Source organism: Onychostruthus taczanowskii, unplaced genomic scaffold (genome assembly GCF_017590055.1).
Source record: "Onychostruthus taczanowskii isolate IOZ18803 unplaced genomic scaffold, ASM1759005v1 scaffold135, whole genome shotgun sequence".
Classification (NCBI taxonomy): domain Eukaryota; kingdom Metazoa; phylum Chordata; class Aves; order Passeriformes; family Passeridae; genus Onychostruthus; species Onychostruthus taczanowskii.
The window spans coordinates 890,851-910,055 of NW_024498518.1; the positions used below are offsets into that span (position 1 = coordinate 890,851).

General features: G+C 41.3%; 1 protein-coding gene across 3 annotated transcripts in view; it reads right to left on the reverse strand.

The window, feature by feature from the left end:
• ADARB1 (adenosine deaminase RNA specific B1) overlaps positions 1–19,205 on the reverse strand; it is a 60,395-nt gene that overhangs the window by 2,977 nt on the left and 38,213 nt on the right. For all 3 annotated transcript variants that reach the window (XM_041397083.1, XM_041397084.1, XM_041397085.1), the window contains exons 5-9: positions 16,568–16,682; positions 14,632–14,800; positions 13,975–14,123; positions 13,196–13,364; positions 4,358–4,539 (exon numbers count right to left, since the gene is read on the reverse strand). In XM_041397083.1, coding sequence (XP_041253017.1) covers positions 4,358–4,539; positions 13,196–13,364; positions 13,975–14,123; positions 14,632–14,800; positions 16,568–16,682 — 784 coding nt within the window. The remainder of the gene's footprint in view (positions 1–4,357; positions 4,540–13,195; positions 13,365–13,974; positions 14,124–14,631; positions 14,801–16,567; positions 16,683–19,205) is intronic.

The window sequence follows — 19,205 nt, forward strand, 5'->3', positions numbered from 1 at the left end:
GCACCAGGGCAATTTGCTCTTCCCAGTAAATAAAAACCTCACTTTTACTTTAAGGCAGCTCCCACCAAGAACCTATTTCAAGTCTACTCCACTGTTAGGCCAGGTCCAACACTTAATAAAATCTAAAGAATTTGTGGAAATTGAACATAAGCAACACAGCAGGATGCATTTCTGGCTGATATCTGGAACACAATCCAATAAAGCTGGGCACCTGGGAGCAGGACTGGCTCACCTGACTCAGTCTCATGGCACCTCTGGGCCCAGCACTGAGAGTAGGCAAGGTCAGAATGACCCAGCAAAATTCAGTTTGCTTCCTATCATCAATTCCTCATTTAATAAACAAAGAAACCCTTTGAAACATAAACCACTGAAGCTGTCAAATTTTTAGTCTTGGTTTGGATCAATCTTGTCACTATGACTGATAAGAATAATTAACTGAATAATAACAGAAAATAACCTACTATTCTCCATTTTCTTAAAATATAAGCTGAAAAAATTGAGAATTGGTACCAAAGTTGGTTTTACCAAAAGTACTGAGGCAACAGTGCTAAGAAATTGATGCCACATGGCAATTTTTTGTCTTTTTCTTTAACAACATCTACACTACTACCTTTTCTTTCATTCCATACACTATCAAACAAGTCGAGGGATCAGACAGAGGTCACCAAGTACTCCAAAACTCTTGTGATGTCACAACCAGTCCCACCAGCAAATCAAATAAAAATGAGAAAGCTGAACATCCAGCATGCACTACATGTCCACTGCAATTGTATTACTCTATTCCTTGGTTTTTGATTAATTAATTTTTTTTTTTAAACCACCAAAACCAACCCAGATTTAGAATTTCAGATAGATGTAATTAATAACAACCCATTCAACTGTTTATTTGTATGTAAGAACCCTGGAGAGATGTCAAAGGAGTTCCTGATGGTGGATCACAAGTAGCAGGGACAGGGAATAAAGGTCATCTCAAAATCAAAGCATTTGATAAAACTTTAGGTGGGTAGGTCTTCCCCATCAAAATCTAGACATGAATATAGCACAATATGCTGAGATTAGAAACAGAAATTTAGGATAGAAAATCAAATATTTTACTTTTCTTTGAAAACTAATAGAACTAAAGCTATTTAGAGAACATTGCTCAGAACTTATTCTTGAGTATTTTTACAAAGGGATATAATAAACAAAAGCAAAGGTCACAGTTCTTTGTACCACTGCTTATATAAATAATAAAGTTTGACAGTTCTTGGAGGAGAGAGCTAAAACAAGCTTCATGAAAAAGGACACAGAAAGCTGAAAAACATCAATATGAACAGGAGGATAAGGTACCAAGGGAACAGCCAAATAAAAAAAACACCAGAAGTTCTGCTGAAGGATTTATTTTTGTCTGCCTTAAAAACAAATTCACTAACACTTGGATAAAGATGATCTCTTTGGGAAGAGTGAACACAGCTGGAGAGCCTCCAGCTCAGGGCAGACCTGGGATGTGTGGGGGGGAAAAAAACTGAGGTAGGATCACTGATGCTATAAATTATTTTTAAACAGCAATAAGAGGAGCAATAGCAAACAGCAGCAGAAAAAAACCTCACATACTAGGTGTATAGGCAATAAAAAGAGAGGTTAAATTTTTCACAGATAAATATAAAGTAACACATACTAAGAAAAAACTCAAAGCAATCTTGCACAAGGAGTGCTGGACTTGGAGCTCGATATTAGCATTCAGGAATGAGATTTTAGTTTCTAATATTCAGTTCTACCGAAAGGTCAGGTCAGTCACCAACAGTAATCAAAGTGAATGTCAGGAATTATTAGTGAAGGATCAGGGAAGTGAACAGAATATATGCCACTACAGGGACTAGTATTGCGGCTTTACCCTGATATCAGCTACTGCTCTGGTCTCACTAACACAAAAATGGGTCTACAAAATGATCCTTTATGTGAAAGGGCCTCTGTGCAAGGAACAACAAAGTAGACGCTTCAGCTGGCAAAAAATAAGATTTATGTAGGAAGGAATTATCTCAGAGATATAAAAAACTGAGTGTCATGACCACTACTTATGGCCTGGATCTCACAGTGCACTGAGGAACATCTAATTGAGTAAATCAGCAGAAAGGAAATTCCTTTGCACAAACCTTTGCACATTTCAGTCTTCCTTACTCAAGGAGGCTGCAGATGGCAAAAAGTTGAATGGAATGGAACCAGGAATGAACAAATTAAAGATGTGTTAAGGATTTCTAAACACAAAGATCTCAGTAGCTGACTCAGGCTGCAGCCCAGGTGAACGCCTGCATGCCCACCTCCCACAATGGCTCCCCCTCAAAAAGAGTTTGTGCCTTGCACATCACCCTGCAGATGGGCAACTTGATATTGGCTCATTTATCCAACCACCCTCACTGTGATTGAGGAATCAATTTTTTTTTTTTCAGATTATTCTAGAAATTTACAAGATTCAAACCTGTCTTCTCTTCAAGTGGGGTGGCCACCTCTCAGGGAGAGCTCAACTGCCCTCAGTGCTGGGGTGCTAAAGGAACCCTGAAAATCTGGATCCTGCAACCAAGGCTTCCAAGAATCAGCACAGGAGGGAGTTTTCTATGAACAGACAGATTTCCTGCATCCCTCAGCTGAAAAACACCTGCTCTGGTATGCATGTTCCCCGCTGGAATTGAATATATGGGGATGTGTTAGTCGTGGACAGGGCACTGCTGGGCTTGTGGATGGATTCGATGATCTTGGGAGTCATTAACAATCTCAATGATTCAATCTGCTGGCAAAAAGTGTAAGTAAAAACTATGATAAACAAAGAAAGCTGATGAAAGACAATGTCTAGCAGTACAAAATACTCAAAATAATTTTGACTTAATGCAGGTGCCCCAGCAGACAAAATTTGCTTTATTAGAGGAAGAAAACCTGTTTTGACAGTACTTTCTCATCTAAACAGGCAGGAGAGTGGAGAAACACAGGTATTTCTGTTCTAGTTCATTCCCCTGGTGGAAATAAATCTCAGAGGGGTGTGTGTGTGTGATACAAGAAAGAACACAGAACTGGAGACACATATTCCTGCCACGCTTCTTCTAGGTAAGAATACACTGAAAAATATGTGAATCCAGGAGCACATGGGCAGCTTCACAAATGCCCCAGCTGAATCTAACAGCAGAGGTCACAAAATCAGCTTTCAAGACTGAACCAGTAAAAGAAAATACATCAACAGAGTTCTCAGCCCAACCTCCTAAAGAACCTTTCTGTACATTTTTGAGATGTGTATTTTTGTGAAAACTCCACAGCTGAGAACGTTTCCGAGCTCTCTCTGCTGCACAGCAAGTCCTGGCTCAACTGTTTAAACAGATGGTTCTCTTTCATGGGAAATAGATGATAGCACCATTGCAGAAAGATGATTTTCAAGAAGACAAGGTACTGTTACATGCTGTGAAAAGGATAACAGAAATGCTTCTCACCCTGCCACAAACCTGCTGTCTTGAAGGACTGATAAAAATTGCCAAAACTCAGGCAGAAACAGTCCATACATCAGCTACTATGCCCATAAAACTATTAGATATTTGATACAGAGTGTAGCAACTGTTACTTACTTGCTAATAAGGAAAAATACATTATTTAACATTTTTATACATCCTAGTTCAGGAAATCCTTATTACCTTTCTTAACTACTCATTTGTTCACAATGCTCTTTCCCCCACTCCGTCCCCAAATATTTTTTAAAAATTCACATCAAACTTTAAACATGCTTTAAAATTATGAGCTGGGTTTTCTTCCCTGGAAAATAAACACATGCCAAAAGCTAACCTCTACAGAACAAAGCAGTAAACACAGTGAGAGGGAGGATAAGATCTCAGTTTTAAAGCTTTCAGAGCATTACTGTAACAAGCCATTTTTGAATTTAAGACAGGTGAGGTGTTATCTCTGTCCATTTTGAGTTGATTATTGACCTAAAAAATGTGAACTAAGTGGGTCTATCTTGTCATACTCATAGATGAAGGGACCACTCAACAAAAATCTGCAGTGCAAGAGAAGTGACAGTGAGTACTAACACACTATTCCACAGGTGGGAGGAGATTTCCCTAAGCCTTCAGCTCTGCTCACATCTTCCTGGGCATGCTCCAGACAGGAATGGTGTGAAAACTCATCCCAAGTTTCATCCCCCAGTTCTTTCCAACTTTTAAAGGTCCTTGCTATGGTATTTCTGACTGGCTGTCTGTGTTATGTTTGGACCACAGCTTCTCTATTGTAAGTAGCAAGCAGTTTACTCACAGCACACAGTTTGCAAGGTTTTGAGAACTACAAAATTACAATGCTACTGGAACAGACTTAGTTACCGGCACGGCCTTCTCCATTAGATACTTGCCACTAAGTAAAGGTCTGTTGAGTGTATAAAGAGGTGGTAGATCTTCTATCTCTGCTATCCTCTGGTAAACGGCTCTGGATAGATGATCCCCATGATATAAACTCCCCAAGATGATGCTAGAGAAGTAAATTGGCTCCACAAAGAGGCTAAGTAAGGCTCCTTGAATACCCAATACGTTCCACCTAAGAGGGAGGGAAAAACAAAACAAAACAAAAAACAAAAAAACACTTTCTTTTTAATGAAACAAGTAACATCTGCCAGACATAACAGCAGTTAATCACAATGGACCAGACTTTCAACCCTTCCTCCTGACTAGCACATGACCATGGTAGCATAAGCTGTGACACCTGCCAGAATTTCAGATATCAGCTTAGGGGATACTCAGCGTAATCCTGAGTAAAATGACCTAAAACAGGAGCAGGCTCTGCAACTTGTAACTCTGCTAACATGTCTGGTGATGCATTTTCCAGCACTCTAATGCCAGAGATGGACAGTATCATTCAATGGGAGAAAGCCAAACTGTGAGATTCTCCACCAGAAACAGCAGCTGATACCTCCACAAGACACCTGGCAGGGAGAAGAGCATCCTTCCCAGAGCACAAGAAGGATTCTCTGCAAGACCTCCATACCTCACCACCACAAGGAAAGGCCTGTCCTTCAAACCCTGGCCCAAGTGCCCAAATGCTGCTGACAAAAAGGGCATGAGCACTGGTTTGCAATAGCCATGGGCAGGGGCAAAACTGAATATGAAACTGAAAACATACAAAGAATGCATACAATCCTTGCTCTCTTTAGTTGCTTTACAAATTCCAAACATAAATCCCTGTCTGAGCACTGTGATTTACACTGGATCAGGTCTGGTGGCAGGGATACAGAATGCTAGGAGCAAAATCCTGATTGTGATAATTTGTTTTTTTAATTGCGCTCATTTGATAAAGTTTTGGCTCTCAATGCCTCTGTAACTGTCACACAAAATACTTTTGAAAACCTCAACATCTCCTGCAGAGTACTTTGACTGCCTTGCTCTGAGGAATACTGAGGCACTATGAAAATACCATAATTCAGTCCTGGAATTTCAGAATGGTTTGGCTTGGAAGGGACCTTAAACATAATCTAGTTTTAAACCCTGCCATGGCAGGGACACCTTCCACTATCCCAGGTTGCTCCAAGCCCTGTCCAACCTGGAGCTGGAGTCCAACTGCAAAAGCCAGACACAAGCAGCAGGGAAAGTTTCCTTTGGTACTTGGATAAAACATAGGAGCACATGAGAAGCTCTTGTGCTCCCATAGAATGGTCTTCCTTATTAAAAAGCCCATGTTATAACAGGTTGCAAGGTTCTCCTAGGAAAACAGGGAATTCAGATGCTGCTAACAGTGCTTCCTGCAGCTTGTGCTGGGCAGGCTACACATCAGCATCCTTTTGGGCTAGAAATTCCAAACCACAACTGTTTCACTACTGCAATAACTGAACTACACAGGCTGGCTTCAGGACTTGCAACATGTTTCTCTTTTTAAAATATAAAAACAGTAAAACAAAGATTATAATCCAAAGAAACTATTTCTTTGCATATCTTTAGTGATGATGAAAATTGAGGCAATATGTATTAATTTACTCACCCATCATTAAAAAATCTAGCCTTAATAAGTGAATAAAAATACTGTGCTAATATATGAGGTGTATTTTACATGGAATAAAGGCATATTTTTTATAAGACTGAAAACACAATCAGCAACCAAGTGTCAGAGTAAAGATATCAAGTGAAAATTGCTGCTTCCCAGTACCAATATGCCTTTCTGACTGCTACAGACACAGGTAAAACTATTGAAGAAACATCTGGAAAGAATTCAAGACTGAGCATTGCAAGCTGAGGTTTGCAGACAAGGCACATCCCATTTTACATTACATGATCAGTGCTTAAGTGATGATAGACATTTTAAAATGGACCAATGCACTCCCCTCTGGCAAGCCCTTACTTCCTAAGTAAACCCTCAGCCAGACCCTTTTCCTTACTCCTGACTTCAGTATTTCCAGAGCTCATGTTTTGCTGCTTCCTCCCACAGCTGGTGACCTTCTCTGGAGCAGAAAATGAAAGCTGACATTTGTCTTGTGAACTTCTGATTAGAAGAGGATGAGGAGTGAGGACAGCTGAGCAAACCTCTGCAGAGAGGACTGAATGAACTGATATTATTGGGCACAGGCCTGCTTTGCTGGGCTGTGCTGAACCCCCTTTGGCACCCCAGCACACACTGCAAGGACTGCAGAAACCACTCACACAACCAAAACTCAGTAGGCAGGGTTGGGTGGTGGTTAGGTTTATGAAACTAGATTTAAATTTCATTGTTATAATAGAGGAACATATTCTACACAGAAATGTATTCTTATAGCAGAAACTGGTTACAGTGCAGAGACAAACACGAAACCCAAAAGAATCCCATAATCACTAAGGCTGGAAAAGCCTCTAAAATCAAGTCCAGTCACTAACCCTGTCCAGCACCACCCTGTTCACCACTGTTCCCAGGTGCCACACCCACACACCTTTGGACACTTCCAGGGACACTCCACCATTTCCCTGGGTAGCCTGTTCCAGTGCCTGGCCAAATTTTTCCCCAATATCCAACCTGAACCTCACCTGGCACAGCTTGAGGCCATTTCCTCTGGTCCTGTCCCTTGAGACCAACCCTCAGCTAACTGTGCCCTCCCATCAGGGAGTTGTGGAGAGCAAGAAGGTCACCCCTGAGCCTCCTTTCCTTCAGGCTGAGCCCCCCCAGACCCCTCAGCCTCTCCCTGTCAGATTTATGGTCGAGTTCTGCAGATCACAGCAGAGTGAAAGAAAGGACTGCACAGAGACTTTTTTCTTGTTCCTTTTTTATCCTGTACTTCTGTCAAACAGTGATATCTCACTTCCATCAGCATGTACACTCTAACAACTTTTATGAATATAAACTGAGAAGGAACCACCACCACACATCAGTTTTCAAAAGGCCACAGGCATCACCTCCAGAAGTGGTAAAACTGCCTCATCCTCCAGCTTACAAACACAGATTGTCAGAACTCACACCAACAACTGCTGCCAAAATAGCATTAACCTTTACTGAAAGCAAAATTTCTTCTGAAATTAAGGGGCCAAATGCTGTATTTCACTACAAACCATGCAGTGAAGAGCAGAAAAAGCAAAATGCACTGCAGAAAACTTCAAGTCAGTGTTGTCTTTCCAGTGGAGCATTTAAACAATGGAATTTTTTTGTTCACATTAAAAATGGCATCAGAAAAGAGTTAAGTAAGTGAAGTGACCTAAGTCTAACTTACTAACCCAAACCAGGGTGCTGAAGAACGAGCATGAGCAGAGCACAGGATGCTGCATCACATCAACAGATACTGGAATGCCTGAAGTAAGGCATGTAAAGCAGAGTTACAGATGGGAAAGAACACCCAGGGAAACAGGCAGGGAAACTCTCCCAGTGTAAACTTTCTCACTGGAAAGACCTGCAATGCTTGTCTAAGGTAAGCAAAAAAAATTGTCTTATGACACTATTTAACATATTGTGAGCATTCTGGTTTTATGTTACTACAAAAATTTTCTCTGACAACCTTCAAAAACTTTACCTTAAAGTAATGATATTTAAAGTGCAAGCTCTTAGACTGGTATAAATAGCCACAAGATTTACATTCAGACTGCTAACATTTAAACAGAGGTGTCCTGATTTGAGCTGGGGTACAGCTAACTGTGATTCCTGCACTTTTGGAGTACAAGGACGGTGTTGGGCAATGCTTCTTCAAACCAGGACATCCCAACACCTTTGTATGCTCAACTCCAACCTTGGCCTTTGCAGATCAAGGCACATGGGCTGTGTTCAGTTCCTGTCAATTCACACAGAGGACACTGTCTGTGCACTGTTCTCACCTGATGTCTTATAGATAAGCACCTCAGTGGGAAATCTGAATTTTATAAATTTGTCACACTCACTGGTTTCCTTATTCTGCATGGACTGCTGTATATCCTGTTCCTAACAGGCTGGAGGATGGATGTGCTTCCTCAACCTTTCTGCTGTTCTCAAGCACACTGCACTAAAAAAAGAGGGTGGAGAAACCAGACACTGACACCAAATCAAGAGGAGTCCTCTCCTCCTTGCTAATGTTGTCACATTTCTGCTTCGGACCACCATCTGCTCAGGGGTAACTACAGTGGGTTCCTAAAAGGTCTGTGGATTTCTTCATGAAATGCAGCTGATTTCACAGCTCTTGACACATGAGAAGGTAAGCAAAATTTAACTCTCAGCAACACTTGCACAGCGTGCTGGTAGCACCTCTTGCCAAAAATAAAACCAGTTAAAAATATAAGTGCCAGGTAAAAACTCTCCTCTGAATTTTCCAAATGCAAAAGGTACAGTAATTCTGTTATTCACACTATTTTAGAGAAAATACAGAATTGAGGGGGGCCTAACAGCAGTAAGTCATAAAACTTGATGTTAATAACATCTTAGTTACTAATTTTTATGCAGAGAGCAGGATGGGGCAGGGGAGTCACTATGTGTGACCCATAATGGTGTCCACATGGAACTGGTGCCAAAATTCATCTCAGGAAAATAAGTCTCCTGCAGCTACTCAAACAAGGCAAAACCTGACAAGTGTTTGCAGCTCAAAGAGCTTCTAATACCAATATTATTTATAAACAACAATTATTACGAAGAAATGAAAATTATTTAGTTGGCACTTCATTTATCACAAGTTTTTACTTGCAACTGATGGCAAGGGAGAGAAGGTGTCACTGTGGAAGATGTAGCAGTATCCCAGAAACCTCTTCTCCTTCTGGTATGCAGAAGGCACAACTTTAAACCTGATTTCTCTTTGTCTCCTAAAGAGATTAATTCTCTATGACCACTCCTCTTCAAGAGCTACGGTTGTAAACAGGCAACAGTATCTTTACAAGGAGTGAGAGCTTCTTTTAAATCAAGTGGCTTGGTCATCAGCCCACACTATAAATCATAAGTGCAGCAAGTCTCTGGTCTTGGACAGCAGCTCTCCTCACAAACACCATTTTAGATTTGCAGTTACAGACATGAAAAGTTCAGCTCATTAAAGTTCTCCCCTTGTGGCTGCACTGAAGCAGGCAGAGAAAACCACCAAAACCCTGAATGGGATCCTGGACTGCACATTGATAAGTGACTCAGGTCTGGGCTGGGGGGAGAAGCATACATTCACAGAGGGATGGAGCTTAGCACCTTTGGGGTGGAGAGCACAGCCCCGGGGCTATCAGCTGGCACTGACCCTTCACCAAAGGGTGGAGGGAGGAGCGGTTTTGGGTGTGTGGTGAACAAGCCTCTGCTCAGAGGCAGTGAATGCCCATCCTCTGCTGTGCAGAGCACACCTGTGGGCCCCTTCACCCCAGGAGAAGCTACAGGGACAGCAGAGGGGTGTCATGGCCCATCAAAGGCCCCTGAAGGGGTCCCCAGACCCTGCACCAGAGCACTGCACATGCTGCAACACTTCCAGAGTCCTGCAAGGCACAGTGTCCAACTGGCTCCCTGCAAGGGAGGCACGTGGGCATTCCCACCTGCCCAAAACTTACATTCTTCCACTGATTCTATACTTTTCAGGGCTGCAGGGGACCCTCACCACCAAGATCAGATGGAGGGGAGCAACGAGGCATCATTGGGACCCTCAGAAGGGTGATACACCCCTACCTAACCCTTGTCATTCTCCTCCTGTTCCCCTACCCCCCACGCACACTTCTTTCTCTATTTCTTTCTTTCCTCTTTCTTTCTCTTTACCACTTTTACTATTAAATAAAATATATCAATTTTTTGGCACCAAGATCTAACTTAATTTGGTTTTAATCATGTTTTTTGGGTATTTTTTGAACACTCAAAGTTCTGTCCATTTTATACACAGAGACTTTGCTCTTGTTGGTTTAAACCAGATTGTAACATATATGAGCTTAGCTGAGAGGTTCCATAATGGTACACTTTGGGTAGTCATTTCTCACCACCTGCCCTCAGGTATTTCACCTGAGTGCCACAAAGCCACCACACACTGCAATTCACATCAGCTCCTATCACTGGGTTAAAAACCTGTAAGAAGAAATGCTCACTTTTGGAGAAAAAAAGAGAAAGAATGAGTTACAAATGTCTGTTTGGATTTCCCACTCTGAATGAGCACAGAAGGCACCAGTGGATGGGCATGTGATGTTCTTTTACACAAAAATTTATCAGAAAAATATTTTCTCTTCTTTAAAGTAGAAGACCTCCTTTTTAACAACTCAAAGTTGTTAAAGTTTTTCTCAGCTCCTAGAGCGTTTCTAAGGAACTGTGTGATGAGGAATTTTGTGCTTCTAGCAGGACATTAGCCATTAACTGGAATGTTTCATGAGAAGCTAAGTAATTATTTGAAACCACAGCTACAGGCAAAAAAACACATCAAAAGAAAAATGACAAAAATCAACATTGTGAAGTACCATGGCACCAGGCCAGGATACATTTAAAACAAGTGCATGTATATTAATGTTTACTGGTCAGAAACCCCCCTAACACCTTACTGCAGAGCCACCAAGCTCTAACACACCACGACAATCCTGTTTTAATGCTTCCAGTCCAAGTGGGATTACACTCATGGCCCTCCCACATTTCTCACAATATTTCCTGGATGTTCCTGCCAGGTCTAGGAGGGTGCTGGGCAGCACACTGCAGGAAAGCACCCAAAGGCTGGAAACAGCAACTTGGATTATCCAGATAATCCACACAGATGAGGCACTTCAGATACAAGTGGCTTGATACAAATGCAATCCATCACCCAAAATTCATCCACATCCTTTCCAGGCTGTGACTTGTGAGCCTCTGGGAAAGCTCAGTGGAAATTCCTGCGTCTGAGGCATTCTGGAGGACTGACTGCTGGACACTATGGAGCAAGGCAGTCTTTCAAATGTAAATGGACAAAACATGTCAGGGAAATGTTAAAAAGAAAAAAAAAAAAAAATTTGGGCCTCCTTACCCATCATACAGTCTTTGTTCTGTGTCAAGGGGTTCTATTTGCTTCCTTCACTGGCACAAACAAAATTATTCCCATTAGCCCCAAGGAGAGGTGACAGCTAGCTAGGGAAGCGAGAGATGGATTCTGTTCTGCATCACACAAAATCAACAACAGAGTCAAATGTGTTCTAGTTCAACAACTGGCTTTTTTAATATATATCTGCAATGACAATGTGATAAAAGAATGTGGCATGAATCCCAAGTCAGGTGATTGGGAGAAGCCCCTGGCATCAAACTGGGGGATTTATTTAGTGAAGTTTAATGAAAATATTATAAAAGAAGCCAAAATGTCATTTTTGTAGAATTACCTTTCCCCAGCTGCCTGTCCTAGCTTCTGAAAGGCTCTATTCATTTATGTTAGGGGTACTTAAACTAAAATAAAATGTCTTCCTTCAGTAGAGATGCTGATTAGTTGAAACAAGACTAAAGGAACAAAGCCATTATATAACCTTCCTCCTCTATTTTTCATTTGGCATACGCAGTTCACAAGAATAGTTCCAACTTAATATCTTTAATAAACTTTGAATCAGGCTAACAGTGGCTTGAGAAAACAGCAGAGCTCTTTTAATTAAAACATTTATAACATACATATCATTAAAAATAACTGAAGTATCATTAGCTAAAAAAATTGGCATTTCTCATCTACTTTGCAAGAGCACAAATGCTGCAAATATGCAAACTCATTTAAAAAAAATATGATGTTGCAACTCTCTCATACTTCCAATGCTTGTTAAAGAATACTACTGCTGAATGATTTTGAAACCAAACAACAAAAATCTTTCAATCTTTGTCAAAAAGAACGACAAAAAAGGAATTTGATGAAATATAAATTAAAATATTGTTCGGGAAGCAAAATATTTCAATAAAATATTTAAACTATAATTAAAATTATAGAGCAAGAACTAGAAGTGCCCATCAATTAGGATTTTTTTAACAGGGATGCTTTTCACCATAAAAAATAATAAAAATCTAAACTATGCATGGAAAATGTAGAAATGTAAAATATCATGGAATGGCTTGGGTTGGAAGGAACTTTAAAGCATATCCTGTTCCATCCCTGTGCCATGGGCAGGGACACTTTCAACTAGACCTGGTTGCTCCAAGCCCCATCCAACCTGACTTTGAACATTTCCAACAATGGGGCAAGGACATATATTACCAGAAGAAGTTATCCAAATATAAGTAATGCAAGAGGTGTATTGTACTGCTTTCCTGATGCTATACTACTTTAGGGGAGAAAACAAATCTAAAACATTCCTCTGCTATTCCCCAGTGATAGAAATACAAAACAAAGCTGTCATGATTTGTGTGGCTGGAATGATACAGAGTGACTACACCTTCCCTCTGAAGCCAGCAAAAGGTGTGGCACCAATTGCAGGTGAAGAATCAGAGCTTTATCACAGGGGTGACAGCCATCCTCACACTATGTCCGAGCAGTGAGATAAGCCCATCAATTTCCTGCACATTCATTGTGGGTAAGAGTCCACCTCTCTTGTAAGAATCACAGCATGGTTTTGGATTGGAAGGACCTTAAAGATTATTTTTTTCAATCCCTCAGACACGGGCAGGGACACCTTCCACTAGTCCAGGTTGCTCCAAGCCTCATCCAGTCCTGATCTTGGACACTTCCATGGATGGGGCAGCCACCTTCTCTGGGCAGCCTGTGCCAGTGCCTCAGCACCCTCACAGGGAACAATTTCTTTCCAATATCCCAACCAACCCAGCCCTGCTTCGGCTTACGGCCATTCCCCCTTATCCCATGCACTCCTTCAGCAACAACATCAACAGCAACAAACTCAACCATTCAGAGTCTCACCTGGCTATCTTGTCACTGCAGGACATGGTCAGCAGCCTCTCTCCTTGCAATACCCCATCCCACGTCTGGATGGTGGTGGTGGAGCGCACAGGGATGGTCCCTTCCCCAGACTCGATTTTTGTCCGGAGCTGTCCTCTGGCTTTGCGGTTTGGATGCCTGTCCCCTTGGTCTGAAGGACAAAAAACACTGAGGATCAGCTGAGGAACCTCCTCAAAGGGTTTTACGTAAGAATCATAGTAAGAAGGACTGATTTGAGGTATCTGCCTGCAGTTACTGCTGGCTTGCATCACAGTTCCTACTGCTCTTGGCAACTCAGCTACAGCGTCAGACACCTCTCACAAACACTGCCTTCCAAAACACACTTGCACTTAAACCAAGCTTTCACCAAAGGAGCAGTAGGAAGCAGGCAACTCTGGAGCTCTGTTCTGTGTGTTACAGAGTCAAAATGAAGTTAATGGGCAGACTGTGGAAGGGGCAGGCAGAAAACTGCTGTTAAAGGATGGAAACAGGGAAAGGGGATGGTTAGTGCTGTAGGAATACTTGCTGACTCACTGGCTTATCTCAGTTAGCATCAGCCTCTTCAAGACCACAGGGCTCATCACTCTATACTGAACTTCTACCAGAGGAAGAACAGCTCAGATTTTTTTGGAAGAGATCTTTGTCTAACACACTTCTATGCTAAAAGGAAAGAAGACACCTAAATTTTAACCATGCTGCTTGTACATGCCCCAAGAACAATTTAAGCTCCCTTGGGTGGAAGAGGAGGACTGCTATCATACCCTCTTGTGCTGCTTCATGGGGTGAGAAAATCCGAGCATCACCACAAGGAGATGTGCTGATATAGAGATGGAACTGCACATTCTCCTTCAGCTTAAACCCGCCTTGCTCTGATCTGATGAAAATGGATTTTTGCTGATCTTCTTTATTGCTGAAACAGACAAGAAAGCTGGAGTCAAAATTGACATTAACATGGGAATAGGCATAAGCTGGGCAGACTTAACAGGCATTAAAAACAAACACAGGATGGCTGAAATTTCAGTAATATAAATCTAACAGTTGTGACAATTAACAAAATTAAAGGACCATCAAGACAGGAAACAAAGAGCTTGTGGCAATCCCAGATGTCAAGAGCTTTCAGGCACTTAAATGGAACATCAGCAACCTTTAGCCCACTTCATATAATTTTGATTTATACATTTACAGTTTACAAAATGATTGCTAATTATTTTCCCTGTCCTCCCTTTTCATGATTGACACCTCACTGAATAAATGTTTTGTTCAACTTAAACTTCAGGGCAAAGAGCACGAATTCTAAATTCAACATCCTAATGCAACAGGACAAGTGCTTTACACAGAAATAATGAAGACAGATGTTTTCCACAGACACCTTTTCAGCACTGTGGGATCAGCTCATCATCTTTTTCCCTCCAGCTTACCTTAGGTAAAGCTCAAGTTGTGTGTACAGAAATTTCAGCAGACATCGTCGAGCTATAATTTCTGCATGGCAATCATTTAATGCAAGACCACGATCACTCATGTATTCACCATTGATGCATTTTGTTCCTGTAGAAACACTTATTACCAGGGCATCTTTCACATCTGTACCTGCAAAATGAAATTTCAGGAAGGAGATGCAATTAACATCACAAAAAAAGCATTGAGTGATCTTCTCGCAGAACCCAAACAAAGCTCTTTTTTTCAGCTGTTTGCTTCTTTTAACAAAAAGTTTTTTCTTCTGATAATTTATTTAAAACAAAAGCTTCACTCAGCCATACCTCCCTGCACCAGCACCATCAGTGTTTCTTATGAGAGCTACTCTTTTCGTATTGGAGCTCAGACAAGTTAAAAATTGAAAACCTGAAGGCAGAAAGTGCTGCTTCAAGAAGAATAATTAAAGCCCGAGATAGAATTTTTTTTTTCCTGAGGTTCAGGCAGCCAGCAACTTTCAGCTGTACCTTGTGGTCACCTATGCAGATATTCACAGCCACTATAGAAATCTGAAAGGCACTGGTTTATTAATGCAGCAAAACATTATGGAAGGGTATTGAGCCAACAACAGGAAAGGTAAGACCAGAGAAAAAAGAAATAGAAATGCTTAAATCACTGTAAAGATTACCAGTATAATGCGTAGTTCTTGGTATTAAACCATTCCATGCAAAAGTATGTTGTGTGGATGTTTTCTAAGCAGAGAACTGCCTTTATCACTCAAAAAACCCAGCTGAATGAAGGTCTAAGAAAGACAGGTCAAAATGCCACTTAGCAAAACACTCAGGGGTAAAAAAAAAATCCCAGCAAGTTAAAATGAACCTGAGCCCAGCTGGGCTCTCCTGCCCACAGGGCCAGAGGAGAAGCACCAAGCTGTAACACAAGGCTGTGCCATGGGGTCATTTAATTGCAGGTGTTCCCCAGACACGTGTTCATAGCAAGATACTTTCTTATTATGTGTAAAGCTATTTCTTCTGTTAATCAGAAGGCATTCACATGTTAGTTAAGTCTTAATTCTTTGGCACATGACTCTTCTGGGAATTGCACATACAGGGCTGTAAATAGCATAAAAACCTGTTAAATATCACAAACCACAAATAAGTATCACAAAACAAAATAAACAAAACTACAGCATGTTCCTCGTGTATTTGGGGCTAAAAAAGAGCTTGAGGGCTCAACAGAGCTTGAGGAACATCAAGGCTTCCCAAACCTCCCAACAGCCTGCGTGACTGGGAGGGCAAGAGATCAGGGGGGACACAGCTGGGACAGCCTCAAAATGAACATTCCACCAAGGGTTCACATGGATTGAAGACCAAGAGAAATGTTAATGTGAGGAAAATCAGCAGCAGCATGATCACAGATTAGTTTAGGGCAGAACTTCACTGTTCTGGGTGATTTGGACAAGCAGAGATCTCGTGTCAGCCACGACACCACTGCCATCTGCCAAAACATAAACTGCTTTCTTCAGATATTTTTACTAAAATGACTAACACAGAGCACTAAGAATAAAATTTAGCAAGAATAACAAAGTGCAAAATCCTAAAACCTTGGAAAGAAGTGTAATTCTTACATAATGTGCCCAAACCAGGAATATTGATGGGGGATTTTATTTATTTTCCCAAAGTTTCATGATTAACTTTAAAACCTAAACTTTGTGAGCTACTCAAGATGTCTCAGGCAGAGGACAGGAACTCTGTGGAAAAAGAAGTATTTGCAGGTCTAATTTTCCTGTAAGTACCTGAGATTTAATTACTATATTTAGTCCACTTTCAAGATTTAACCATAAAAACATATTTCAATACTGCTTGACTGAAAAGAGTTAGTTTACTAGATGCAAACAGAGCTCTCATATTGAAGCATTCAAGATACTACTTTTTTTTTATTTACCTGTTGTCATGACAACTCCAGCAAGGACTTTTCGACGTGCATGTGGAGATGAGAAATTTTCTGTCAAATCACTGAATTTATCTACAACCAAGCGTGCAACAGCATCAGCTAACACCTGTAGGACCACACAGAAATGCACATTAAAAAAATTAATTTTAAAATTACAGGAGCATTAAGTTATAAAGATTTACACTTTTAAATTATTGGACAAAGCAAATGAAGTGAGTTTTTATTGTTCACTTTAAAAATTGACATTGAGGTGTCCCTTACAAGTGGAAGCAGAGGTTTAAGTGCTCCATGTCTACCAAAACAAGGTCAGACAGTGCTAAGCAAAGCACTGAAGCACCTAATGCCCATGATCTGATGAACATCTGAGGCTTGGGAGAACAACTGGATAGACAGATAAGTCTATAGTCATGCTCAAACCTCAAAATGCATCATTTCAATATCCTCAAAATTGAACCTGACAATAAGATTGAAGTAAAAATCCAAGCCCCTCAAATGAACCTTTTATAACAATCTAATTCCTTATCTAACTATTATATAAATAAGGACAATTTTGTTTTCAACCCTAGTTCTAAGCTCCCTATTTTTACAAGACCTATACAAAGTTAGGAATAGAAAATATCAGTGTATAACCCCAAATAAGATGTCTTAAAATTAGGAAAGATTTCTGTTTTTCAGGAAAACTTGAACTTTAAGTCAGGCTGTAAGTGGGGCTAACTTCCAAAAGGAAGGAAAACTTTGAAATAGCAGTCCTGCTCCTGTTGACAGACAATCCAGTTCAGCACTGCAGCTAATCTCACCTGCTGTTTTCAGGGCAACTGGAACTGTAACTGCTAGAAAAAATGAGTCAAGACCAAATTCTTGTATTTTCACCTGAAAAGAAGCTGAAGCCAAGGCAACCATGTGATGATAAACAGGAGTGTCTGAGATGTTCTAGGTGTGCACACCTGGCCCACAGCTTCACATGCCACAAAGACACAGGTATTGTGTCACACCCACCATTCAGATGTTGACTGAGGCACTGGAACAGAGAAGCTGTGGCTGCCCCACTGCTGGAAGTGCTCCAGGTAGGATAGGGCTTGGAGCAACATGATCCAGTGGAAAGTGTCCCTGCCCATGGCAGGGGATGGGACTGGATGAGCTTTAAGGTCCCTTCCAACCCAAACCATTCTATGATACAGATGTGTTAGATGCCCAAAGGGAAAAGAAAAAAAAAAACCAAAATAGAAAAAAAAAAAGAGAAGAAAAATGTTTGAAGAGCATCAGCCCCATTCCCCCCCATTTCCTTAACAAGGCTCATGAGAACCAAGTAGCCTAGAAATGCTGTGGACATGCTCTCAGTGTTAACTTTCTTTTGGAAAAGCTTTAGCAGCCAAGAAATAACTAAAGCTTGGGTGCCATGATTGCAGAGCTCAGCAGCTCCCACCAGAGCCTGACAGAAAACAGTGACCAGGAGTCAGGTCCCAGCTGCACCAGCCTCATCCATGTTTTGCAATCACTCAGCTTGTGGAATCAGAAGACTTTTGACATTGCAAACACCAATTTTCTTGAATCATTTGAATGGACTGCAACTCAAACTCCATATATTTTTCAGGAATACAATTTGGCTCAGAGGTCATGAACATGTCTGGTGAGGCACTCCTTTTCAAACATGCTCTTTTTGTTGCTGGACCCAAAATTGGGTTAGTCCATGTTCTGCCAGCACCACAACCACACAGCTAAAATCTGCATTTAATTGTCCCAGTACTTACCTACTGCAGAAAGCTGAACTTTAGGTAAATACACAAAAGAAAAGGCAAATAATTGAGTGGGTTTTAATCACCCTGGTCTTAGAAATGGAAAATTAATACACAAAAGGCTTAAATTAAGCTCCCTGCAGCCATGAGGGCAGATCACTGTATAGCCAAGGCACAGAGTCCCCATTGCAGTGTTTTATCCCTAGCCTCACTGTGTAGTGATGGATACTTGCTTCCCAGTTGCAAGTTTCGTTGCAAGTTTCACGCTCTCACTTCTGTAATCCATGTATTTTCTGCTCTACCCTACACTGTGATGTGCTGGACAGCACATCGTAAAATCATGCTGAATGACACTGGGATGGAATTTAGATACTACAGAAACAAACTAATCCAGACAGGAAATGCTTCTGGACAGGAAATACTTCCATCCCAAACTATGCTATGCTTCTATGCTTAACAGAGGCTTCAAACCTGCTAGAAAAGGTTTAGCACACAGGGAATAAACCATGTGATTCACCTTTTCTAAAGAAGTGGTGGTGGGTGGTGACTGGTACCTGGAGGAGTCTTCCCCAACTCTGGGAACTGAAACTGCCATGTCTTTCTGGGAAGAAATCCATGGCCACTTTGCCTGCTAAAGCCACTGACAAAAGGCTCCCTGAACAGCAGCTGGGTAGTAAACTTTCATACAGGCTGCATCCATTAGCTTCTTCCAGAAGGATCTTATTTTCCCACATAACAAGCAAAGCAGAGGAAACTGTGGTATTGGTATACAGAGGAGCACGCAGTGAGTTCCTCCAGGAAGATGGAAGTCTGCAGAGCAGAGCAGGATGGAGCTGCATCTCACAGAGCCTGGAGCTAAGCTGTTGGCAAGGAAACCTAAAAATGCTTGGACAAAC